The following is a 26,421-nucleotide window of genomic DNA, read 5'->3' as shown; positions in this document are numbered from 1 at the left end:
GGAGCGGGACGGCAGTTGGACACAGGGTCCTCCATCAGGAGCTGAGGGGAAGTTTTCATTACAGCTTTTTCCTGGCTGAGATCAGATCTCTCGCTTGGACTGAGAGGGTGCGGGGCAGAGGGTAGCCTTTCGCTGAAGGGGGGTTTAATAACACATTTCCACTAACACGGTACCCTGATATGCTGAGCGAAGTGGCTGTCGGCATTTCTGTGGCCAGCTACCAATAGGGAGCACATCGGAGTTTCTCCAGTTACTTCGTGGGTTGGTTGGTTTCTTTTGAAAGGGAGTGAAGCAGTGAGAAAATGTCTAGTTATAAATCCTGTTGACAATGAGACCGGGGGCTCTTCTGACAGACAGGATGGGCCACTGCTGCAGTCCAGCTTCAGAAGAAGCCTGAAGCCATAGGGAGTTCCATCTGCCACCATTTCCTTGTCTGGCGCTGTTAGGGCATCATTTCCATACTGGCCCAGCCTCAACACTGACACAGAAGTAAAAAAAAATCCATACAAAAATAAAAGTGGCATGAGAACAGGTGGAGGTTGCATGCTCGCACCTTCATATCTAATGAAGTGAATAGCCCCAGGCCTTCAGCTGTGCAGAGGTGGGTGGCTCTTCTCAGCTCCAGCCTGGGGCCATGTCCTCCTAGGGGCCACAGGAAACCAGAGAGCCTTTCCAGCCGGGTGGCTGATGCATGGAAGCACAGCAAGTCCAGTGCATCCTTCAATGTACCACGAAAGGAAAAACATGCTTATTTTGTACTGGCACCCAAGGGTTTGTCAGCAATGTCTCTTCACTGATGCAACATTGAAACCAGCGTAGATCTCTGATATAAAGCATCAGATCTCAGCCAGGGGCTTCATTATATGTAAAGCCATTCGTTGCAGAAGATGATACGTGTCTTTCAGTTCATAATCTCGATCAAAATACTATACAGTTTGGTTCACAAAGAGATGTGATAATGACTCTGTCAAAAAACATCCTCAAACAGGATGTTTTACTTACGAACTAGCATCTGGACACATTCCTAGATCTCATTGTGATCTGAACTCAAGTATGGCTGGCCCTGGAGCTGCTCAGCACCCAAGCTGTAGTGGTGTGTGTCACTGGGAATGCACCTTATACACCAACTGCTTTTTGCCAGAGCCACCATTTAAAGGCACCAGATAAATGAGAGGGGGAAAGCAAAACACTTGCACAATTAACTAAGAGCACCACTCTGAAATGGTGATGTGCAAAGCCCATGAGATGAGGAGTGCTTTCCATATGGGTCTATGTAGCTTTCATTCATTTACGAGATTACACACGTGGTGTGTGTAATGGACTTGGTCTGTTTCTCCTTATTATGCCTATAGAGGGAGTTAGGGCTTGTGTTTTAGAAAGAAGTGTTGCATTGTCCTGTCAAAGAACACTGAGAGACAGCCGTAACAGACCTGCAAAACAGCTTTTTGTTTCCAAAACATACTCAGTTTTGGTCACAGTAATGATTATTTTAGTCTGCAACTGTTTTCGTCCAAGTTGCAACAGGGTAATCAGAAATGGAAAATATGCACGTCCAAAATTCTGTTATTGGGAAGAACCAAGGTACATCAAGCCACAGGATTCCCACAGAAAAATGTATTTTGACATTCACTTAAATGCTGCAGTGACATAATTCATTACCAAAAGAACTGACAGCGATCTGGCTGTCAGTTTAATAGTTATGCACATTACTACACTTATGTTTAGTTCTCCCAGCAAATTTTTAAAAAGAGTTCAATTACAGTGATACTGTGAGATGCTCAAGAATTATTCTTAACAGTTATTAAAATACTAAACAACTAACTTTGTATTTGGCTTGTATGCTTTACTCCTTCACCTATTTAATCTTCCACGTTTCCCTGTCTATGCTGTTCTACTGAGTTTCTAAGCAGGCATTGCTCACAACCTATAACATAAGCAAAGCCAGAAATAGCAGTTAATGTCTATCTCTTGGGTGGATAAACTTAAGAGATGAATGGTCGAACAATATACAAAAAGTATGAACTTAAGTCCTACCTATGAACTGCAAAAAGTCCACTCAGGGAAGAGCTAATATGAATCTACCAGATGTAGCTTTCACTATTTTCTCATTTTTCCAAGTCCGCTGTTCTCACTCATGTGTCCCATAATGTAACAAAAATCTCATAAAGGACAAAAATGTGTCTGAGGGAACAACAATCATCCTTCATACACACAAAAACATTCACAACCTTAGACAGCCCAGCTACTCTAGCAAAACCCCAAGTATGAATGCCTGAAGAAAAGGGTTTTGATCAGCTTGGCAGTTGTAGTGAAATAAACCACAGAAGTCCAAGAACAACTTTTGGCTGACATTGCATTTCAATTGATAGAACATAATTGTAGTAATAGAAGCTTTTCTAGTATAGATAAGATTTTAAACAAAGCATAAACATTTTCATTGATGTGATGTTGGATATTTCAACATCTGTAAGAAGAGCCTGGAAAGTTGATTCTGGATATCGACATCTACAGTTTACAGACCAGTCTGCCTCAGAGGGTCATTCAACACAGTCTTTGAGCAATGGCAATCAACTGAAGGCCCAGCTCAGATGTTTTTGGGAACAGTCTGAATTTTCTGAAAAGCATAATGATGTTATGATGGCTATTTACTCCAATAAGTGGTCATTTAGCCCTTGACCATATTTAGTTTTTATACGACCAAGTCATCCACTGACCTAGACAGGTCAGACTTCTGAATAGCTATTTGAAATGCATGACACATTCTGGGCAGAAGCAGCTGTCAAGCCATGTAATGGAGGCACTTGTGTGGCAAATGTCACTTAATTGTGGCTGATGCTGGTGAATTAGTCATACTTCCTCCCTGCCATCAGAGGAGACATGGTAGTGGAAGTTTAGCTCTTCTATCTCAAGACAACATGTTTTACAGCATGAATTCACAGAAAGAACTGCAGTAATGAGACAATCCAAACAGCTAAACAAATTTTGCTCTTTAGTTATAAATGTGCAATACCTATTCCAACCAACATGGCACAAAACTGAATTTTTCTGGGAGCAAAATACGGCTCAAAACACAAAATGTTAAATTTTGAATTAGTACAAAATCTGTGTCACCAACAGTGTAGAACAATTAGTTAAAAGCTTGTAAGCACAGACAGATCCTTTATGAATGCATAGGAATCTCTTGTTGTGGGCTCTTCACTTCTAATGTTGGTATGCTAGTTAAAAATTGATTCTAGAGGGTAAAATTAAAAAAAAAAACTCACTGCAGAAGCACAAATTCAGAGTAAATTTCACTCAGTTACATAGTTTTTACCCATTGATGTTTTACCACAAACTTTACAAAAACTTCCTCCTTTTGTCTTCCCTGCCTTAAACACATTGATTTCCTTCAGATGGAAGAAAAAAGCTTCTGAAGTTAGCCAGTGTGATTTCTTAGCTGAAAAACAAGACCTGGAAGGATACTTTATATGGAAAAAAATGCTGAAGCATAATTACACCAAAAATTATCATCTCTCATTTTTATAGTGGCATGAGTCAAACAGTTCTTAAAATTGTTTTCTCCTGCAGACAATTTCTGGCAGGAAGCATTGAATTTTATTAGCAAAGGCTTCCAAAAAACCTACACACATAGCATGACAATACCTTTGTTTCCCACTTTTTTTTTTTTTTAAATCTGATTTTTCTAATTTAAGCAGTAATGCTACACATGGCCAACTACTCCCATGTCAATTTGTAGATTGGGTGCAGATCTGTGTAAAATAAAGCGAAATCATTGCCAAGTCAAACTGGCTGGAGGCTTCTCAGCTTCAGAATGTGATTCTGTAGCAAAGAAATAAAAGCCTTTGCATGTGTCTACTCTGCAGCTGGAAGGAGGGGAACAGCTAGTGGTGATATCAGATGTTTGCCATCATTGTAGAAATAAGACCCCATAAGCAAAGAGACGAAGACAAAAAGAATCCTGAAGAAAAACATTAAGAACAGCCATCCTCAGGAAAAAAAAACTGAACAAAACAAACAAAAAACAACCAACCAAACACAAAATTAAAAAACCCCAAACCTAACTCCTTAAGAAACATTCAAATTTATGAATCATTCCAAACTCTGCTCAAATAAAGTTCTACGTAACCAGGAACCTTGCAGGCCTATTTGGTGTCTTATCACCAGGATCAACTACATCAAGTGTTAAAGTCTTGTTTACAATATGAGTAATTGACTGTTCCATTTGGTGTGTCTTAAACCACCCCTGATTTCCCTTGGGCTTTGTATGCTTGCTGCGTGTTGTGTTCTATCAGCTGGGGACAGCCAGCGTGTCTATTTTTAGCAGTGACATGTTAAATAGCGCCCACAAGGAAAGACGCAGTAGCTATTGAGCAAGGATACAATGCGAGTGAATAAACATCTCCCACTGACTTCTTGTCCTTTCTGGAAAAGTTACTTCGTTTCCATTTTCTCCATGCTTGCAGAAGAAAGGTACAGCTTTGCTAATTAAAGGCTTACAAAGCTTAGATTGGAGCTTTCAGTCTACACCCCCATGGATTGCATTTAGCCTGCCAGAACAATTAATTCAATGTTTCTCAGGAAGCCCCAGGTTCTTCCTATCACATTCTAAACTACACCACACAATATGTTTCACAAGTTTTATGTTGATATTTCTGTCAACATTATCATTATCACCTGCAAGGCTAGGCTGTCATTATTAAGATGTCAAATGCTGAACAATTCTAGTAACCAGTATATACACATTCCACCTTAACAACCCCTCATCACATCATCTACTATGTTAATTAGTACAAGGTCACAAACCCTTCTTCTGGATCAAAAGCAAACTACTAACTATAGAATCCAACTCGATTGATCTAATTCCAAGGGCAAAATTTCTCATTAAACGGGCATTATAAGGACCAAGTTTCTCTCTGTGTTTGCTACGCTTTTAATATAGTTAAGTAGTAAAAGTCAGGCGATTGCCATCACAGTCAAGTAATTTTCTGTTACAGGCAAATGGACAGCAGAAATGCTGAGGGCTATTAGAAAAGACTTAGCACCTCTGAAGATAAAATCAATATACAAACTATGATATATTGATGTTTAATATGGCATGCCCAAAGCCATGTTCTTAGCAACTCCTCTAAGAAACAATATTTGAAGAGTGGAAGCAATACTTAAGAGTTCTACTTGAGAGATGTATAATATATGGTTCGTGTTTTAGAGGTTCATTAATTAAATCTATCTTGGGGGGAAAAAAAACAAAAAAACCAAAAACCCCCCAGTCTGGAAATAACTGAAAGGAAAGTGCTATACTGTGGACTTTCTCTTAAGTATACTGTATGTATATTGTCGCCTTCAACTCATCCAAGATCACAAATTCGAAGAAACTAAAACATCAGAAGAAATAAATCTGCCCCAAAGCTTGCAGCTAATCAATGAAATTTTAAAATTCTATTACTTTATATCTTATATACAAAAAGTTTTATAACACAATATTATGTAAAAAACAACTGAATTGTGCAACATATAAGTGGTGGTGCTAATTACAAAATACTTTTTATTATTTACTGTATCTGCAAATTAATGCAATTGCAGAAACAGGAAACTGCTCTCCCACCATGATAGAAAAGTAGTTCCTGTAAACCTTTGGGTCTCAAAGTTAGCATGAAGATCTTCTCTTCTGAAAAGGTCTTTAAAACACTGTAAATTTTGAGTGAATTTGCAGCTTTGTTTTCTCTTTGAATGGTATTTTGGAGAGTTAATAAAATGTAAATATTAACCTGTATTTATATACTGTTGTTCTAGTTGCAAGTTCCGTCTCTGCATTTACATGAATATAAAATAACTGAAGAGATGTTGGCTTAATTTTCCATCAACATATCAAGGAATATGGCAAAGGCAGATATGCAAAGGAAAGGAAGACAAAAAGTACAGGGTTTGTTAAAAAACTCTAACAAAAGTGCCTAAGAAGTCTTTACATACAATTTAAAATTTCAGTGAAAGTTTGCATTCGGTGTTATCCTACAGAAGCTGTAAACTTGCAACAGCAAGAACTACTAAATGGACATCAGTGAATCCGTGGACCTACTGCAATTTCACTCCCCCATATTCATCACGTACAACAGTAATTGTCACTTTTTTCCATCTCTTCCATCAATACCAAGACCACTTCTATAATGACAGCCATTGTTTTCTTCATTTTGCATTTGTGATGAGGGCTAAACATATTGGTTAGACTTAATGGCAGAGTTCTGGTTAGTGCTAAATCTCCTCAAGTCCCCAGTTACACAATATTCCTTCCACTTACAAACTCCTGCGGTTACCTTGGGACTCTCTGCATGGGCTCAGTAAATGCTGTTTTCCAATAGCATCAAAAAAAATCACAGCAAATAATTTTCTTTTTTTCCAGTTCATGTTTGAAATGTTACCAGCAACACAGTTAAAGAATTCTATATAGACAGTGGTGGTCTTACATTTTATGCATTGAATACTGCTCCTGGTATGTTGATATAAGACATCTTGCTGCAACAAGAGCAAGGTATTTGATTCAAGGAGAAAAGAAAAAAAAAAAAAAGCAGGCCTAGAGACACTGCATTCTTTTAGATCAGTAGATAGGACAGTTACCATCTATTGAGACTGAAAATAAGTGGATTTGCTTTTGTTGATGCAGGTTTGCCATTCATGGTCAATTTCTAATGCAAGTTATCTGAAATAGTAAGAAATGTAAACAGAAAGCAAGCCTCAAATCTTCAAGACCTACACCAGAACACCAGTAACACTCTTGAGACAGATTGCAAATTAAACCTCAGCCTTTCCAGTAGTTTCATCATAACATGACAAAGGCTTATCAACAGCTTAAGCCGAGAGCCACAGCCTGGCAGCAGAGGGAGCCGAGGCTGCCTGAAAGCAATTTTCCTTCTGCAGCAGGAACTGCAGGTGGAAGACAGGGATGAAGGCTTGTCACATCTATACCTCACGTTAAGAAATACAAGTCTGTGTTGGCAATTGTTTTGGTCACTGCTGTTTTCCAGAGCCTGAAAATAGCCCAGACTTCACTGAAAAGGCATTTTATTAACTTGTACTCTGCTAAAAAAGCATCTTTTGGGCCACAGCTCAAATACAGAAGACAGAACCACTAGAGCCTGCCAGCACTATCAGACAACAACAGAACAGTTACGTGGTAGGACAGGAAGAGAAACTAGGAAAAGGCTGCATTATGGAGGACTATGGCTAAAAAGATAATTTTAATAGCATATTGTTTTAAAGTTTTATGTACACGTAATACACATTAAACAAATACATATTATCAAAGGTTGCAGGTAAGTTTTTTTTTCCTGTTTATACACACCATTATTACTGAATGTTCTAGGTGTTCACATACTGTAAACTAGAACAGGCTGCCAAATGTTTTTTTCAAAATTTCGAAAGAAAGAATCATTACAACTTTTTACTCCAGGATGTAACAATCTTCAGTTAAAAAAACCTAAACTCTCAGCTGATGTTTTATCATGCTGTCATTACCTTGTCTTCTATTAACCCACCACTATTGATTTATAAATATTATGCTGTCTTTAGACCACAAGGTTCTTGGATCAGGAGACAATGTAACATTCAGAGGTGGTAAAGACCTATGTATTTTGGGAATCTGTGAAAGGGCATTTAAATCTCTGAGCACTAAAATACAAACCACACGAATAACGATATTTGGTCTAATATTTTTTTAAATGTTGTAAATTTACAGCAGTGTAACAAAAAGTTCCATTTAAGTGGTACATCCGAAAGCAGCAGATCATTAATATGCTCCTGGAAAAGATGCAAAGTTTGTCCATTCTAGATAGGACAGTGACCAAATAACTGCGAATCCGTTACTTTCATCCTGTGTAGAAGGGCTCTTGTTACTTGCTAAATTTATTTTCCTGTTTGGACAGGAAATTATCTAGCTAACAATACTCCGATTTTATTTAAATCATTTCTTATCAAAGTAATCTTCCAGAAGCAAAGGTGATCTTCTAAAAGATAGCAGCTTTAGATTTATAAGTTTATGTTCCTTATACTTTCCAGGACGTCATCATGGAACCAGGTTTCAGTAAACATACTAGAGTTTTGCAAAGCCTCAAAAAGACGCCTATAGTCTTCTGGGTATAAGTTACGTGCTTCGGCATTTTTTGGAATTTCTAGCTCTCTCAGTAATTTGCCACCATTGTCCAAGCTCCACGAACTGAAACAAACAAACAAATAAAATCATAACAGAGCATTTCTTTCTGTGAAAAATTAAAGAGCCAGAAACAGTATCTGGAGGTTCATTTCATGCTTTCTCAGCTTCTAGAAGTTAACATCTTCCTACAACACAAGTTATTTTCAATCCATACTGCAAGCAGGAAGAAACCTCTGCTAGTAAGACATGTAAATATCAAGTAAAGCCCCCAGCAGACACAGACAACACCAAACCACAAAAGCCTCCTCATCCGAGTGTGGCTGCCCTCCGTCTCTGCTCCGCCCCAACTGCATAAGTCCGTAACAGACATTACAGCATAAAAAGAGGTTATTCTTCAATGCCTGGGAAATTAAAGCCAGGATCAACTCCAAGAAGATGATTCAGTATAGCATGAGTTAGTGTGACATACCTCCCAGGTATTTTCTTCAATATATAAATAGATGTATCCACTGTCTCCCCATCTACATCATTGCTATGAAAACTAGATTTTATGCATGTGCATATACATTAACTATTTCCCAGACAAGAAAAGGGTGTATAAATACATAGAAGATGCACATTAGAAACCTTCAAGGTTAGCTCCGCTTCCTGGCCAAAGGACTGAGCGGAGATTAGGTACACCACTGAGCTTTAAGAAAGAAATCCATTAAGGCTCTTTGCACTTGTCTTTCCTAAATGAGTTACTGAAATTTATTAGCTTCCCCCTCTTCTGGAAATTAACTTCCATAAACTACTACCAGGAGATTACAAATACATTCATTATTTTCATTAACAAGTTGAAATAAATGCTTTCCAGACTGCAAACACTTCCCGCTTATGGGAAATGGAAATCTACTGATCATAAAGCAAAATGAATAGCTCCAATGTAATACCAAAAAGAATAATTAAAAGGGAGTTGCATAATTGGTAAATAAGTCTAAAGCCAAATTTTTTAATTAGATAACAGAAAGCCATTTGAGGACATCCCCACTCCACCTTCAATAACCTTCAGCTGTTTTCGTTAGCATTACTTTGATGTCTGTTATAAACTGAAACTCTTTTTCAGCTTTTAATTTTTATACCTGCAAAACTCTTGGTGACTTTATTATTATGCCTGTAAAGTGAGTGAAAACTTCTTTGCAGATAGATGACCTCACCTCCATTGGAGTACCGATAATTACTGCACATCTACATTCTAAATACTTGTCTATCTTCCTGTCAAACCTCAAGTTTTTATCATCTGTGAATACAGGCCAGAACAGTCCCCAGAATATTGTATTTGTAAATTGCAAAATGAAATCTTCTATTCTACATGCAGATAATTAATGGGGAAAAAAAACCAAAAAAACCACCCTGTAATTCAGCTGTAAATAAATATTGCTTTGAGAATATAATTCAACATTTTCCTAAATTTCTCTGAAGAAAAACCATAAAAACTGTAATTTTTCATACTTACTTTAATCTGTCGGTAAGTTTAGACTTGGGTTTAGCAAGACACTGTTTCACCATGAAAATAAAAGTAGCTGCATTTGTGGGCTTCAAGCCTCCTGTAAATAGATTTTGCTGAGGAGTCAGTCGTACCAAACATAAATGGTCATTTGGCAGCCACTGCAAGAAAAACAAAACGAGTCAATGAAAAGTCCTTTTTAAGACAATGTCTGTCTTTAGCTAAGAGTAAGCGCTTCATCTCTGCCACCAGTAACATTTCTTAAGGAGTTTTAGAAAGCTGAAGTCACTCAAAATGTTGAAGCCAAGGCTTCAAAATTTTATTCTAGAGCAAAGACGCTTTACCTCCCCCACCCCCTCCAAAAGGAAAGGAAATAGGAAACCAGACACACTATCACTTTTTATTTTTAAGACTGAACTTTCCTAGTTGAAATACATAATACAGGCTCAATGTGAGTTTCCAAGAGATTATATGGCTTATAATATTCCTGTACTATACATGATATCAGATCAGATCACTTCAGCTACCTGCCTTTTGCATATAAAGATGGAATTATTTGAGTGTAGCACCAAGACAATATTGCAACTTGAGGATTGTATGAAATTGGGAAGTAGTGGAGTTTTTAACTGAAATAAATGTACTTCCATATTGGCAGCAATAAGTGTATTGTCCAATAGATCTCACATTTATACTTCTCCTAAAGCTGTCACAATGCATTTTACATAATGCACCTGATACGCCTCTCTACCTGGCTTTACAGCATCACGCCTAAGTGGGTAAGGCACACCCAGTCACTTGCATTCCCTCAGAGTCACTTATATTGTACAGTAACATTTCAAACAACATTCAATATACTAATATTCAATATACTAATGTAGCAGTCTTCTAGGGAGAGTAAAATCAAGTATTAAGTACATACGCTTTTATATTATTGGTATTAAATAGAAATATATTATACAAAGAAACATCATTACTTCTCTAGAAGAGAAAAGTAAAGAACTTCACACAGTATTTTTCCGCTTCTCATGCTTTTCAGCAATTAAGTAGCACATGGAATCTATACTGGTCATGTAAATAACCATTTTAATCAAAACCAAAAGTGCTGATTGTGCTATTAACTGTGATAACAGTTAGTTTTGTTCAAGCAGGTAGATGTGACCCTATCAAGTAACTGCATTTCAAAAAGACTTCACCTGTCCACATCCCTTTATGCTGTTTATTCACTGTATTTTTTCCATCATAGATGATAAAGATACTAATTTATTTCAGTTTCTAAGCTAATAGAAGTTCTTTACCCCACGTCTGATGCATCTACATGCTGCCCATAAGTTTTCATTAGAAGAACACTTCTTACAAAATACATGTGTAAATGCTGTTATAAAGTTATTTTAACTTTTAATTAGAAGTGGTTTAGCTGCACCTCCAAAAGGAGAAAAGTGCACACAAAAATCTTACCGTGCTTTTTGGTACTGCCAGTCCCCCATTTTTCAAATTAGTTACAAATGATGACCAAGGTTCCTATGGGAGGGAGAAAACATATTACAGAATTAAAGTGCTTTGATTAGAATAGTGTAGAACAGCACAGAATAGACTATTTCAGATGGAAGGGACCTACAATGATCATCTTGCCAATTGCCTGACCAATTCAGGGCTGACCAAGCTAAAGCCTGCTATTAAGGGCATTGTCCAAATGCCTTTTAAACACTGATGGGCTTGGGGCATCGGCCACCTCACTAAGAAGCCTGTTCCAGCATTTGACCACCCTCTGGGTAAAGAAATGCTTCCTAATGTCCAGTCTAAACTTCCCCTGGCACAGCTTTGAACCATCCCCATGCATCCTGTCACTGAACACCAGGGAGAAGAACTGAGCACCTCCCTCTCCACTTCCCCTCCTCAGGAAGCTGTAGAGAGCAATGATGTCACCCCTCAGCCTCCTTTTCTCCAAACTGGACAAGCCCAAAGTCCATAGCTGCTCCTCACAGGACTTTCCTTCCAGCCCTTTCACCAGCTGTGTTGCCCTCCTCTGCTCACATTCAAGGACCTTCACATCCTTCTTAAATTGTGGGCCCAGAACTGCCCACATCAATGCTGAATACAGTGTGTTAATCACCTCTTTTGACTGGCTGGTTATACTGTGTTTGATGCATCCAGGATGTGGTTTGCCCTCTTGGCTGCCAGGGCCCACAGGTGACTCATAGTGAGCCTGCTGTCAATGAGCACCCCCAGATCCCTTTCCACAGGGCTGCTCTCCAGACACTCCTCTCCCAATTTGTACTTGTGCCCAGCATTACTCCGTCCTGGGTACAGCACCCAGCATTTCAACCTAATTTCATCCCATTAATCATTGCCCAGTGCTCCAATCTATCTAGATCCATCTGCAAGGCATCTTGTCCCTCAAATAAGTCAAAAACAACTCCCAGTTTGGTCTCATCAGCAAACTCGCTAGTGGTGCATTCCACTCCTGCATCCAGATGGTTGATAAATATATTGAACAGAACCAGCCCTAGAATTGAACACTGAGGAACACCACTGCTGACCAGTTGCCACGCAGAGGTAGCCCCATTCTCTACAACCCTTTGAGCTCTGCTCTTCACCCAGTGCATCGTGGGCTGCTCTCCAGACACTCCTCTCCCAATTTGTACTTGTGCCCAGCATTACTCCGTCCTGGGTACAGCACCCAGCATTTCAACCTAATTTCATCCCATTAATCATTGCCCAATGCTCCAATCTATCTAGATCCATCTGCAAGGCATCTTGTCCCTCAAATAAGTCAAAAACAACTCCCAGTTTGGTCTCATCAGCAAACTCGCTAGTGGTGCATTCCACTCCTGCATCCAGATGGTTGATAAATATATTGAACAGAACCAGCCCTAGAATTGAACACTGAGGAACACCACTGCTGACCAGTTGCCACGCAGAGGTAGCCCCATTCTCTACAACCCTTTGAGCTCTGCTCTTCACCCAGTGCATCGTGAACCCACTCATCCCACAGCTGGACAACTTGTCCAGAAATGTGTAAAGGATAATATCAAAAGCCTTAATAAAATCCATAAAAGTTACATACACCAGCTCTTCTTCAGCCACTAGGATGATAGCGTGACCCTATCATAGGACATCAAATTACTTAAACAACTTTCACTCTGTGAGCCCATGTTGACTGTGCCTGATAACTGTGTCAATTCTTTAAATGCCTTTCAATAGTACCCAGTATAACCTTCTCCATAATTTTTCCAGGAACTTAGGTTAGACTAACAGGTCTGTAGTTTTTGGGGTTTTCCCTCAAACCCTTTTTGTAGATTTGAATAACACTGGCTCGCTTCCAGTCAGCAGAGACCTCCCCAGACTCCCAAGATCTTTGGCAGATGATCAAGCGGTGTCCTGCCATAACATCCCCTAGCTCCTTTAATACTCCAGGATGAATCCCATCAGGCTCCATCGACTTGTGAACATTCAGCTGGTCCCTTACAATTTTCAGTATCCACAAACGGAAAGTCCCTGTTCCCACACTGGTGGTCCTCTCACTCAGGGGACCAGGCAGCGAAGGTCTATCAGTATTATTAAAGACTGACACAAAAAATACATTGAATGTCTCATTGCTATTAGTCAGATGACCATCTTCCACAAGTATCATCTTATTCTTCAACACCTTAATATTTACCTTAATATATATCTTGTGCTATAGGTATTTAGAAGACAATAGATAGTGAAACTTTAAATTTTAGATGAGCAAAACATTTAAACTTTGAAGGTAGATTCCTAGAAAAACAGAGCACAAAGATAAATCTAAAAAAGCACAAAGTAGGTGAAAGTTGATGGCCATGTGCTCATCTGGAAGTGGGGAAACAACATAAAAAACTTTTTAAAACTAAACCGTAGCATATTTGACAAGGTAAGATAGTTATTGACTCGCAGGAGAAGCAGGCCTGCTTGGAACATAAAGGCACTGAGACTCAAAAAAGTATTTCTACTGAACACAGCTCAGGAAGTCAAAAGCATACATGATGGCCAAATGCAGAGGACACAACAAAGAGCAGACTATGATAGATTGGAAGAGCAGTCTTTTAGTCTCACACAATCCCAAGCAAGATGGAAAAGGACTTATCTGTTGTGCAAACATCTCTCTCTTACCTAAAAGCTTCTAAGAATAAATGGTTTTGAGTACAGTGTCTTGTAATGAAAATACTGACATCGTAGTTAATGATGATGATGCTTAACTAAAAGTGTTTTACACAAAACATGACTCTTCCAGGTTTTTACATCCAAAAGTTTTTAATAGTTCTCCAACTAATTTAAATGTCAAATTGGCTTCCAATTAGTTTATGACAATATAACACAAAAACCCTTTTCTGCAAACATGTCCACAGCATTGGAGACAATGTCAGCTGGTGCAAAAACTTACCGTGTGCAGTAGCTGAATTTCACATCCTACCTGCCAAAGTACAGTAAGTGCTTGGTAAGCCCTTGCATCCCCAGGCATTGCTGTTAATACCTAATAAAATGGCAAAGAAATAACTTTTTTATTGCAAAAACTAAGATTGTTCTTTATCTAAGCAAAATTCATATATATATATATATATATATATATATAAAACAAGTGGTTAGAAATTCATAGTTAAGTCTAAAATTCCAAGATAAAGTTAAATACACACATTGTGCTATTTCAGTACATCTCGTCAGAACACACAATTAGAAGATATTATGGTAGTCTAAGTATTTCATCACAGCAGTTATTTGGATAACAGAACTGTGTAGGAATTTCCAGCTAATACTTTCTTACCCCTTTTAAGGCAGAGAAGTTTCATACAGAAAAGAAACAGGGATCATATTTTGTATAAAAAGCATAACATGGGCAGAGTAATCAGCTCACAGTGATAAGATAATAGTCCCAATAAGACACAGAAGCAGAGGAAGCCAAACATCAGGTGACCTCACTGAACATTAAGCAGCATGCACAGTCATCGTCCTGATCAACATTACAGCTCTTAGGGCAAGAAAAAGAGAGAAACTTGTGGATATTCTCAAACAGGACAAAGAAAGACATAAATTGTAGCAGGGAGATTTAACTTCTTATAATAGATTTAGAAAGCCTCGTCATATGATTGACCAAAAAAAAAAGAAAGAGGAAGTTCCAATTGCTTTTACTTAGGTACACAACTCTCACTTAACAGGTTTCACAATAAAGCCAGAAAACTTAATAAAAAACACAGTGACTGCATTAATAGGCTGCCCCCTATTTGCTCAAAAATTTGGCAATTACAACCATACCATTTAAGTGGATATTTCAGTGGTGACCAACCTGTCATTTTGCAAAAGAATATACTTAAGACTTCTAAGGCTTCTAATTTTTTTCAGTAAGGTGTTAGACACAACACAGGTTGTGTAAGCACAGCTGGAAGTCTTTGCTTACTTCAGGTAATTAAAGGTTTGTGGTTCTGTAAGAACCTTATAGTTTCACAGAAAGAAAAGGTACCCTTGAACTATAAGTACAGTTCTAGAGGTTTGGGACAGCATAAATTAGGAACACAAACTCAGAAAGCTGCTCTGCACCTTAGTGTACAGAACTTTAATAAAAAGGTGTGCAAATCATTCATATTTCACCTCAGTTTTTTTCAGTACTGCATACAAAAAGGCTCAAGAGGACAAGGACGTCCCACTGAGCAGTCCTGAATTCAGACTTCATTGACTATTACCTACAACTAGTAAAGAACTTTGTTGCAAAAGCATGTTAAAGAATTTAAGCACCTCACAAGTTACAATGGAAAGAAAACAGCCGCCGCTGCTGCTGCTGCGTATCCTTCTCAAGGACCAGCCTTCACATTTGTAAGATTTGTGGTTATGTGACTATAGAATGTTTCTTGACAGTGCTATTCACTGTCAATGGCAGTTTCTTGACTGCACAGAGAACAAGTAGGAAACAGACAAGGCTTAAGATTTCTGGCAGATAAAGAAATTTACTAACAAAAACATTAACTATACAATATAAACGCTTTGTATTCTGTGACACAGTACTTACTCTTTACTACCTGTAAAATCTCTGACACATACCTTGTACTCTTTTTCACTTATAAAGATGTTGAGTTCTATTCTTCCGTATCTGTATATGGAACTGCATTCATACAGGGCAAAAAGAAGCCTCCAAAGTGTGTTTCTTTCCTTTTTTTGTGGTAAGATTCCAAAAATTTTCACAGGTACATCTGTTTCAATAGTGTGTAAAAGTATCTTTAAAATTTTGCAATATGTACATTAATGCTCATGTCTAAACTACAAACAATTAAGAAAGTCTGTCAGCTCACATTGTTCAAAATGAACACAATACAAGCTTTAGTCAAAGCTAAGCCTAGTTTGCACTGGACTCAACCTTTAATACAGACAAACAAATAGCTGAGACTGCATATTGCCACAAGGGTTTTTTGAAACTATCAAGAACCTAAATAAAGCCAAAATGTAGGAAATAATATCCATTATATTTTATATATATATAAATATTATATATTAAATAGAACATACACCTCAAGCAAAGAATTTGCCAAACTGCCTATGCACCCTTCAAACTTATCTGCAGCATGTGTGATCATATACATATACCTGCTCTCCAAGGAACTGCTGCTACACCCATGGTTTCAAAAAGTTTGTCAGAACACATAGCAGGTGGTTTCACCGTTCCAGTCACCAAAGGATCCAGTCGGAAGAAGTCACCGTAAATTACCTTTAATTGTCCATCCAGGCTATTCTCTAGGGACTGAATAAAATTAGTTTCAGTTGAAGAAATCTGGATGCAATAACCTGTCTTGCAAAACACCCAACCCAAACAAACAAAATGTTCAAGCGCTACCTAAAATTGTTACCCAGTCAACAGAAGTCAAATCTCAGAGCTGCCTCTTAGAGCTGACAAAAATAATTTTTTCCTTGATTATGCATTTTGACATTTCTCTGCTGCTCAACTGGAGCTTTAAAACACGTTCTTAAATTAGCAAGAGGTTCTGCAAAGTTTTGCAAAAAAGGCTACACTCAACTAAACAAACCACTGCATTTAATGATTTACAAGTGGAATTCTTCATATATGCAGAGAGAATGCCATTTATACACATTTTAAGTCAGGTGAGAATCTTTGGTTCCAAACCTCTACAGTATTGTAACACAATCCTTCTAGTGCAACTTCTGAAGCTGTATTGGACCACCTTTGAATCCATGCAAAGCCAAGGTGAACAGGAGAGGACAACACATTCGTCTTAATATTACCGGTCAATTGCAGGAAAATAGATGAAATAATACCAGGAGATAATCAGAAAAACCACGACTATTTTTACAGATTTCTGGAAGCTACATACAGACATCTTGCTAAAATATACACAACTACAATGACGCTGATTAGCATTAGCTTCAAATTTATGCCTGAAAATATTCATAGGAAGACTATGAACTCAAATTCCTGCATACATAAAATGCCAAATCAATTGATTACGAAATAGCTTGTTGCTGAATGTGCAATGTAAAATCAAACAACACTTACTATCATTAAGCATTATTTCAGATGTTACAAGTTACAATCACTGGCTAATTCCTTTTTGATCCAACAGTTACTACACAATTATAAGCTGATTTCTTATTTTCTCTTTAATTAAGTTTTAGAAATGTGCTACCAAATCAAAAGTGTACCTGTAAGTTTGGAAGAAAAGCTGAGTTACTTTCTAGGGCCACCACTCTAACACCTGCATTGAGCAGAGTTCGGGTCAAGATTCCAGGACCTGAAGGGGAAAAATAAATTAAAAAAAAATTTTTTTAAGTTCTGTTTTTTTCTAACTGATTTCCTTTAGTGATTTTCCTAACACAACACTTGGGACATACCACCTTCAACAGGAGATAACTTGTGCTTGTTTAAACACACTTAAAACAAGAGTTAGAAAAATTATTTACATGCAGCCTGCCTGAGATTGCTCAGTGAATTACACTAAGCACAACATTAAGATTAGATACCCAGGAACAATAGATAAAATGTTTCAAATATTTCTACTACTTTTTCTTCTGCCAACTGAAATAAACTTTGAAACCTTACCCCTATTATTTCTACAGGTAAGATACGCTCTGCAGAAATGTAAAAAAAACAAACCAGCATTAAGTAACTGCAGAGTAATGGCCCTCAGTGTTAGGCATGCTTTTACTAACAGAGGTACAGCCTACAAAACCAAAAATATCATCTGGGCAGGAAGGTGCGTCTCTTCTTACTTTACAGCACGGTTTTAACACCAGAGATGACACAAGCCGCCAGACTTGAGCCCTCACTCCTTCCTCCCAGAGCTCGGTATAAAAGCTGCGGCCCCGCCGCCCCGCACACCCAGCCAGCCCTGCCCCTCGCCAACGCGCGCCCCGGGAGAAGCCCCTAGTACGGAGCCCTCTCGGCGGGCCCAGGCAGCGCCGCCACCCAGCGCGGCCTCCAGTCCTGCCTGAAACCCCGGGAGAGACAGGGGCCCGTCCCCTCCCCTCGGCACCACCCACCTCCCCGCCGTCCCGGGAGAGCAGGGCCTGCGGCCCGTTACCGCCGGTGGCGAGGGCGGCAGCTGACGCTGACCCGGCAAGGTCACCGGGGCACGCCGAGCGGCGCCGCGTCCCAGCAGGCCCGGGAACGGCGAAGTCCCAGAGGGGCCCGGGGCGGGCAGAAGCCCCGGGGCGGCTTACCGGGCGCGCACTCGAGCAGGACGGGCTGGGGGCCGGGGCGGGCTCCGTCCTGCAGGCAGCGCTGCACGGTGCGGGCCAGCTGCGGGCAGGTGATGAAGCGACGGAGCGGCACGCCGTTCCGCTGCACCTGCTGCACCAGCCGTTCCGCCCCCGCCGCCTCTGGCACCCGCAGGCCCGGGCTCGGCCACTGTCCCACCGCCCGCCTCGCCGTCGCCCAGCAGGGCGGCAGCCCGCATAGCAGCGGCCGCAGCCCCGCCGCCAGAGCCGCCGCCAGGAAGCGGCGGCAGCAATCCGCAGCGCCCGGCGGGGCCCGGCCCGCAAGCATCGCCGCGCCGGCCCCACGCGAGCGAGCACCGAGTGCGCGATCGCCGCGGCAACGGGAAGCGTCACTTCCGGCTCTCCCCGGCCTCTCTAGCGCTCTTCCGCTCTATCGTCGGAGGTCTCTCGTCCCGCCGCCCTCTCTATGGTGCCAGCCCTCCGCGGCTGGGAGCCTGCGGCAGCGCGGCGGGACCCTTCCCCTCACCTCCGCGCCATGCCCGCCGGCGGGGCCCGGCCGCCTGAGCCGCAACGGAGCTGAGCTGAGCTGAGGTGAGCTGAGCTGGCAGGGGCTGATTCGCAGGAGGAAGGCGAGGGGAAGGGGAGATGTTTCCCCCGGTGCCGCGCGCCGCCGCCGCCTTCCGCTCGCACCGGCCGCCGCCGGGGGACTGCAGGGGGGAGTGAGGCCGCCGGGCGGGCGGCGGGAAGGTGCCTTAAGGCGAGACGGCGGGGACGGCACCTTCCCGCCGGCGAAGCTCCGCCGTGAGGCAGGCGGGCGGGCGAGTGAGCGCGGGCGGCGGCGGAACGGCTGCGGCGGCGGGGAGGCCGGTAGCGGCCGGGCTGAGCTCGCTGCCCGCCTCAGCCGGGCGGCAGGTGCCGGGGCTGCAGCTCCTTCAGCCGGAGCGGTGCCCCTGAAGCAAACCGGGGGACGGGGGAGGGGAGACCGTACGGCGGCGATGTGCCGTTCTGGAGGGAGCCGGGGTGGGGGGGGGGACGGCGGCGAGGAAGGCGCTGGCGGGCGCCGGTGGAGCGATGTCTGCTGGGTTTCGTTGGTGGAAGTCCCAGGAGCTACATATTTAGTTTGAGGTTTGCCTGGGTGTTTGACGGGAGGCTTTGATCTCCGCGTCCGTGGCTGACTCGTCACTCCGGGACCGGGTTCTCCGTACGGCCCCGCCGCCCTCGGCAGGTGCGGAATCCTGCCCCGGCAGATCTGCGACATCGCTCCCTGTGTCGCCTTCCCTCTGCCCGACACCGGCTCGCAGTTACCTTTTAGGTAAAACCGGTAATTCAGTAGTAGCGACTTTGAACCATTTCCCTAACGCCGTAGCGAGAAATGACTTTAGGACCGTCTTGAAGCCGTATTGGGGTTCTGCGAGATGAGTTGGTCCTGCAGGGAAACTGTGCCGAGACCTGCCGGGGGCGGGTGAGTGGCCGCGGTGCGATGGAGCCCTGGGGAAGGGGAGAGGAGCTTCCCAAATGTGCTTCCCTGCCCGGTTTGTGCAGGAGTGCTCTGGTCATCACAGAGTGGACCGGTCTGCAAATTAACAGCTCCAAAGTAGGCTACGTGGTTTTGTGCAAATTGCTTGATTTCTTGTATATTGCTTTGCTGTTTGTAAAGGGAGAAATTGACATGTGCCTACTTACTAAACAAAGTCATTTTGTTTGACTTACCTGTATTAAACAGAACTTGGGACAGAAAATTGTGGGTTTGCTATTCTGTCTTTGGAGGGTCTGCATGTGGCATGAAGAGGGGCTGCGCTGAATTTCGGAAAGATTGCCGATGCCTTGTCGAATGCAGCAGTTCTACATATCTGCAATTTATTTTTAAATACTCTTCTCTTTTACACTGAGTGCTGTAATAGTCTTCCCTGTGCCTTAAGGGAAACGGACAGACTGTTCAGCTGAATGATGGGATAGACCTCAATCCATTTTTAAACTGGACACTTTACATTTTTAATAGCTTTTTTCTTCTATTACTAATTAGTCTGATAATTCAGTAATTCATAGGACTTTTAGAACATTGAGCAGAACTTGGTTTTTTTAGAGCAAGTGTTTAGTACTGGCCTAATCCTGCGGTCCTTTTAAAAGTTTATTGATGGCTACAGCCACAGAAAGGTTAGGTATAGTTACTATATTAATTACCATGTTGTATTCCATACATTTTAAGGTTAATTAAAGAATTTTGGAATTTTTTGTTGCCAGTCAGAGCACTCGGGAGTGCTGGGGTCTTTGAGTGGGTTGTTCAGAGTAATTGAGATTATTCAGAGGAGTGTTTGCTAAGTAAAGCCAAAATACCTTGACGTGCTTCATACTCTAGAAATGCTACACTTTTTCTCCATATTTTTATTTACTTTAGCTTACAATGCTACAAGCTTTAGCTTGTAGGCAAGCTCCACTTCCCTACATTGAACCACAGATCTCTGCAGGATCAATTTATGATTTTTCTTTCCCTCCCCCCGTCAGATATGTACTGAATCTTGCATGCATAAACGACTACCTCTTTCTGACCTGGTCATATCCTTGAGGAACTGTTGAAGCCTTAGGAAAATGGTAAGTTTTGTACATTTTTTGTTAAGGATTTACAATGCAGAAAGTTGTTTAATACATTAAAGTGTATCCCGAGGACATTTGAACAGTATTTTTAAGTTAATGGCTAATTGTGACATATATTTTTCTAGTTTTATTTGGCTATTGCCACATGCAAACATTTGAATTTACAGGCTTACCTCATAGTCTTATATCTTCATAATTTAAGTACATTGTTGGGTGCTCTGAAATTATTGTTTCCTCCTAATGATTATTTCTGGAAATAAATCGGAGGAGAAATCAAAAGGGTTACATGTTTGATTGGATTCCAGCCTATGCTTGAAATAAGAGTTCATTAGTTGTATGGGGCAAAAAGATATGTAAATAGATATTTTTCTTCTTAATGGCTCTAAATGTCTTTTGCATTTACTTTTATTTAGTTTCATTTAAAGTTTATTTTTAAGTCAATATTAAAGCATTAGTCTTTTAGTATTATTTTGTGTTGTTTATATTTCATTATTTATTTATTATTTTAGTATTTTTTGTTTTAACTACTTAGCCTCAGTAAATATTGACAAGCATTTCGAAGTAAGGGAGGAAAAATTGCAGTAGTACATACATTTTTTCCTTTTCCTTTTTCAAACTCTTATGCTCATAGTTCATTTTAAGTACAAATTCAGTAGAATTCTCATGTTGCACAAAAAAAAACCCAAGAGGTATGTGAACGAAAACTTGCAGGTTCATAATTTTTCTTGCCCTGGTAGTGATACTTATCAATAGTCTCATATTTCGCTCAGAATACAGATTAAGGTCGTTGGTATTTAATTATTTCAGAAACTTTATCTATTTTATTTACCATATCCTATTTTATCATTGTAAAATTTAATCTTAAGTTTTACTCTTAATATTGATTATTCTGTTGGGGTTTTTTAATTATGCATAGATGGAAAGGCTTACCTGTTATGCAATTATTGTTTTCACTTATTTTATTTGGCATATGTCAATAATCTTGTTGTAATACTTCGGAAAGTAACCAAGGAAAATAGTAGGAGTGGTAAGAGATTTCTTCAGAACTGCTGTAAACACTGTGCACTGAGGAAAATAGTCTCTAGCAAGAATTATTTTTTTAAAAATCAAACGGAGCAGTAACCTCATTCTTTCGTGCTACTCCCTTGGCATCACTGTCCCCTACTCCAAGTCCTTGCATGCACAAAGGAAACATCCCAAGGACTGAAGCAGCATGTAATCCTATGCCAAAATCTGGTTTGAGGTCCAGTAAGTTTGCAGCCTGTGGGTTGTATTGGACATCTCCCTTCTAAGTGAAAATCGGTCTTTATAACGAGGTCAGCAATTTTGTATTTAGAGTCACTATGCTCTGTAAACCTTTACTTACCGCTTTTCTATGTGAAATGCGTTGACAATGAAAAGTGGCTTTACACTTGCATTTGAGGGTTGGGGTGGAGTTATCTTGCTGTTTGGCCAAGCTATTAGTAGTAAGGGAAATAAGAATCCAAGGTTCCTTGTAAGCCTGCCTTCTCCATGTGACAGTGTAGCTTCTAGTCTAGCGCTGAAAACCTGATTAATAGGGAATTACTGTCCGTTAAAAGTGGGCTTGATCAATTGTGCAGAACACGGGAGAGTGAGTGCTCAAGTAGCAATTTAATGAAACTGTCAAGTTAGTTGTCCTTTGAGATCATTTCTGAGTGCTAAATGTATGGTCATGTCTGTTAATATATCCTTATTTGAAGTTACGTTAAAGCACTCTTCCTCCCCTGTTTTCATGTTGTAATAACATGCTGTTTAATAGGAAAGCATTTTCACACCAGGTGCAGATTGACTTTGAAGCCTTATAAACACTGCAGCGAAGTACACAGCTGACAAAAGAGCCATTCAGCAAAAAAATAAACATTTTTAAATGAGCTGATGCCTCAAATTCCATCCCTACTAACAGTGTCCGTAGCTAATAAGTGTCCATGTCTTATTTTCCCTTATTAACACTAAGCAGCAATATTTTGACATTTTCAGTGGAGAGGCAAAGGGTTCTGTAGCGGGAAGACTGTTGCATAAGCTGAGTATTGTAAGGCATTTTGGCAGGGGTACAAACTTTCTCACTCTGTGCTATATCTGTTCTGTGTATACAAAGAAACTCAGTCCCTAGGGCTATCAATCTGGCATCTTTCATCAGCACTAAAATTACTGCAAATATTTTTTGGTGTGCATACAAAAAAGTGCTATTAAACCTTTGTGGACAGGAATAAAAACATTCAAGTGGGTGCATCTTCTGTTTACTTCTCTCAGAATTCCTTCTCATTGAATTCTGATGAGCATGTTCTGCTGACTCTCAAATTTACTCAGCCTGTGGTTTTGTATATGTCTTGTCATAGGTATTTTGAACATTTAGGCAATGTTCTCTTGCTTAAGAGCTTGTCACGCTAAAGATTTTTTTACTGTTTTTTTCAGTTATTTATCTACTTACTGTTTAACTGGGATGTCTTTGAAAATGTGTTGCTAACTTGTAAGGAAAATGTAGAGGAGAAATTATATTCTATAATTTTTTTCTATATTCTATATATTTCTATAGAAATACATTCTATATTTCTCTAATATTTGTATAGAGAAGTTTTGGTGTGCTACATGCTTGCTTTTTAGGAACAGAGTTCCTTAGGAGTGTGAAGTGTTTTCTGCTGTTGTTCCAATACACTGCTCCATCTGTTCAAGTTGAATTACTAACATGTGGCCTTATAACATGAGCTTTAACCCTGCTTTTCCCCATCCATGGAATTAATTTAACTTTCGTATTTTATTTTGTTTGGAAAAATAATGTTACACTGCAGGGCAAGTAAAGATGAACTCAAAATAACTTCAGGATTTAAAAAAACCTACCCAAACTAATTCTGGTATTTGTTTTATCTTTGTAATATGAGCATGATAGAAAGAATTTTAGGTTCACTTGAGGAGTACGTCATTGAAATAATATGGAATTTTGTAGTGTGCATTCTGGAGGTTCTTTCCCAATGGTTAAAACTTAGAATTTTGTGTGCTTTTAGCCTCAAAGTGAGGTCGTGATGATCTTATCACTTTTGACCAACATTTCAGCTGGACCTGCATCACAGTTCAGGTGGCATTCATTCTGTTGTTATAGTGTTACAGTTAATTAATGGCAAAAGAAACAATTTGGGCCATGTGTCTCCTGAAACTTACAAGTTTTTAAGTTGATCAGTAATATTTTGGCGTCCTCCTTTATTCATGTCTCTCTTTTATAAAATTACATTCATGGTGCAGAGCTTACAGGTTTGATCCCAGGACAGCTGGCATATAAAATTACCCTTTATCCAATGTTATTTTGGTAGCTGTTTAACTTCTTATCTCATTTTCCCTTTTACTCGTGGAAAACTATTGAACTCTACTATTTTAGCACTGAAATATGACATAGTACAAGGATAAATAGTAAGCATTTAATGTCTCTATAGTGTGTAAATCTTCTTGGTTTGGGTTTTAAGTGAAATTAGTTTTTACCCTCTTACAGTACTGATGGTAAGTTTTATTAGTGTTTGCAAGATTTGGTATTTTCTAATGGAAAGATGCTTTTTTTAAATGCAGACTATGGCTTAAAGTGACTTTGACAGTAAGAGTTTTCTGAAAAAAACTGAAGTAAACCAAATTAGATCTCTGTTTACAGGCCTAGGTATTACAAACATTCAAATTCTGATAGAAAAACTGATAAGTCTGTGCTTCAGAAAGCCTCTCTAAGATCTATTAATCAAAAGTATGTGAGTTATTAGTGACAGCTCATATAGCCAGCATCTATTTACACAATTACAGCTGAGATGAATTACCTTAGTAACTTCCTGTTGGAAAGGGGAGAGTTGTGACAGCCTTTCACCACTGTGTTTAAGTGGTCACAGCTTCATTAACTTCAATCAATTTACACCAGTGATTAATTTTTGGGGGATTGTGATTCATCTAACATAGACCTCTTCTGGTTTATGTGTGATTGAGTTATCACTTATGCATTTAAGGGCAAAAAAACTTGACCAAATATAAGTTTAATACCTCTTTACAATCCTTGTATGGTCTCCTTTACCAAAATACGTATTTCACAGTCTTTTTAACATATTCATCTGTGTTACATCCCAGTGAAATAAAGCAGTATTTTGTCATTAAGAAATGTATTAAACATGATGTAGCAATTTGACCAGCTTCCTGGAGGACGTTCAGAGCAAAGAAAGGGTTTGAATTCAGTCATTTGTATCTGGCATTGAATAATGTAGAAACTAGACCATCCTTCCCTTCTGAAACGTAAAACCAACTGATGCAACATTTTGGTAGAGCTGGTGGATATTCTTAATTTTCTAATGATGACAATTATTAAAGCTGTAACAACTAGCTCTGTTCCTAATTAACCTTCTTGGAGCTGCAGCTTTGATAGTGAAGGACAATACTTGCAGACAATAATTGTCTTAAATTTTACGGACAGATTTCCATTCTATTTGTGGTTGCTTCTGGCCTTGATACGGTTTAGGATCTAATGGAATATTTTGACCATGCTGATTTTCTTTGGATTGATAAGGCCTATAAAACTTGCTCATCCCTCAGGTGGAAATTATGGAATTCAGTCTCACTATCAGAAAGTCTTGAACACTCTTGTTTCTTCAGATGGGCATTTTTTATATAATTGTCTCATCCTTCTTGCAGCTCCATTTCAAGGGACTATATTCTGTCACTTCAGCCTTTCCATATATGTTTAAAGTTGTTACGTGAGATTGTGAGGGATTTTAGATGATTGTGAGGTTTTTTAGCTACCTCTTACAAGGTGGTAGGATGTATCAGCTTCCTCAGGTCTTGGTAAAGATTGAGCTGAGCTGATTATGAATTCTCATAAAAATACCCTGTACTGATATGCAGGACTCCTTGTATTTATTTTTTTTAAACCTGTAATAAAAAAGTACCCATCCTAGAAAAGATGCATAAATTTGTCTAGTAGGAAATTTTTAATTTTTGTTATACTTTGTAATCAAACTTGTGCACATGTTCTGAAGTGTAGCAACAATCTCTGGGAGTTGTTCAATTGGAAGGAAAATGTAAAAATCAAAAATGGCAAATTACTTCACCTCATAAGACTAAAAAGGAGATTCATACATCCCAAGGCAGGACCAGTTACTTAGAGGTTATTCCTGACCAATGTTTTCCTAGACTGTTTATAAAAGTGCTGTAGTGATGGGAGTTCTCCATCCTCCTGAAACAGTTTATTCTACTGCCTTTCTATCCCTACCTGAGACATTCTGGTGTTTTGCTGCAGACAAGAACAAAAGATGAACACATGAAATGGTAAGATACCCTTTTATTCTTAGCCCATTGAGTGAAATTTGTCCTAGTGAAGCTTGAAACCCAAAATTTTTCAGACATTTGAGGGACTGATGATTGTGTATTTTAAGCGCTGAAAAAGAGCTTGTGTGAAATTTTTGTCTGAACTGTCGTGTGTTCTAATAAAAGATACTATTTGTTCCCAGCCAAACCTCCTGTATTTGATTGCTGACTGAAACATATTTCTGTAGTAATG

The 26,421-nt window shown here is 39.8% G+C and overlaps 2 protein-coding genes across 6 annotated transcripts in view; one reads left to right on the top strand and one right to left on the bottom strand.

Moving 5' to 3' along the window:
• Positions 1-6,375: 6,375 nt before the first annotated feature.
• On the bottom strand, positions 6,376-18,668 carry TFB2M (transcription factor B2, mitochondrial). Its single transcript, XM_014950683.1, has 8 exons — positions 18,300-18,668; positions 17,283-17,371; positions 16,212-16,365; positions 15,672-15,820; positions 14,026-14,115; positions 11,082-11,144; positions 9,636-9,787; positions 6,376-8,203 (listed from the first exon to the last, which is right to left on the bottom strand). The coding sequence occupies exons 1-8, from the start codon at positions 18,622-18,624 to the stop codon at positions 8,017-8,019; spliced, it is 1,209 nt and encodes a 402-aa protein (XP_014806169.1). The 5' UTR covers positions 18,625-18,668; the 3' UTR covers positions 6,376-8,016.
• Positions 18,669-18,694: 26 nt separating this feature from the next.
• CNST (consortin, connexin sorting protein) overlaps positions 18,695-26,421 on the top strand; it is a 55,053-nt gene continuing 47,326 nt past the window's right edge. The window contains exons 1-2 of one of the 5 annotated variants that reach the window (XM_014950678.1): positions 18,696-18,887; positions 20,799-20,885. The gene's annotated coding sequence lies outside the window, so the exon portion shown is untranslated. Of the gene's footprint in view, positions 18,888-19,373; positions 19,759-19,863; positions 19,891-20,798; positions 20,886-26,170; positions 26,190-26,421 lie in introns of those variants that run through there. The other 4 variants (XM_014950680.1, XM_014950679.1, XM_014950681.1 and 1 more) reach the window with 4 other exon arrangements.

The sequence above is a fragment of the Calidris pugnax genome, unplaced genomic scaffold (genome assembly GCF_001431845.1).
Source record: "Calidris pugnax isolate Ruff unplaced genomic scaffold, ASM143184v1 scaffold24, whole genome shotgun sequence".
NCBI lineage: Eukaryota > Metazoa > Chordata > Aves > Charadriiformes > Scolopacidae > Calidris > Calidris pugnax.
Note: the sequence above shows the minus strand (reverse complement) of the source record. Positions and strands in the feature narration are given on the sequence as shown.